Below are 283 nucleotides of genomic sequence, written 5' to 3' on the forward strand. Positions count from 1 at the left end.
CCGGCGCCCCCCAGCCATGGATAGGCCAGCTCAGGCCAGGTGCTGCATGAGCCCTGCCCCAGTCCAAGCAGATCCAGGGGAAACTGAGGCACCGGGGGAAGGGTTGCCAGGGGTCGGCGGCAATACCTGTAGCGAACCTTTTCTTCACCAGCGACATGCGGTACCCGCTGCCCACCAGCTCCAGCTCCACCCCTGACAAGGTGCTGCCCTCGCTGGTGAACTGGGCGGCCACGGGGCTGGGCCGGCTGGGCCCGTCCAGGGGCTGCCAGCTGGCCGAGAGGCG

General features: G+C 69.3%; 1 protein-coding gene across 1 annotated transcript in view; it reads right to left on the reverse strand.

Annotated features, from left to right (window-relative positions):
• Window positions 1–283, reverse strand: part of FCHO1 (FCH domain only 1) — a 13,083-nt gene that overhangs the window by 490 nt on the left and 12,310 nt on the right. Inside the window, exon 26 of the mRNA XM_025196558.1 lies at window positions 127–283. Within this exon, the coding sequence (XP_025052343.1) occupies window positions 127–283 (157 nt within the window). The remainder of the gene's footprint in view (window positions 1–126) is intronic.

The sequence above is a fragment of the Alligator sinensis genome, unplaced genomic scaffold, assembly GCF_000455745.1.
Source record: "Alligator sinensis unplaced genomic scaffold, ASM45574v1 scaffold1295_1, whole genome shotgun sequence".
Classification (NCBI taxonomy): domain Eukaryota; kingdom Metazoa; phylum Chordata; order Crocodylia; family Alligatoridae; genus Alligator; species Alligator sinensis.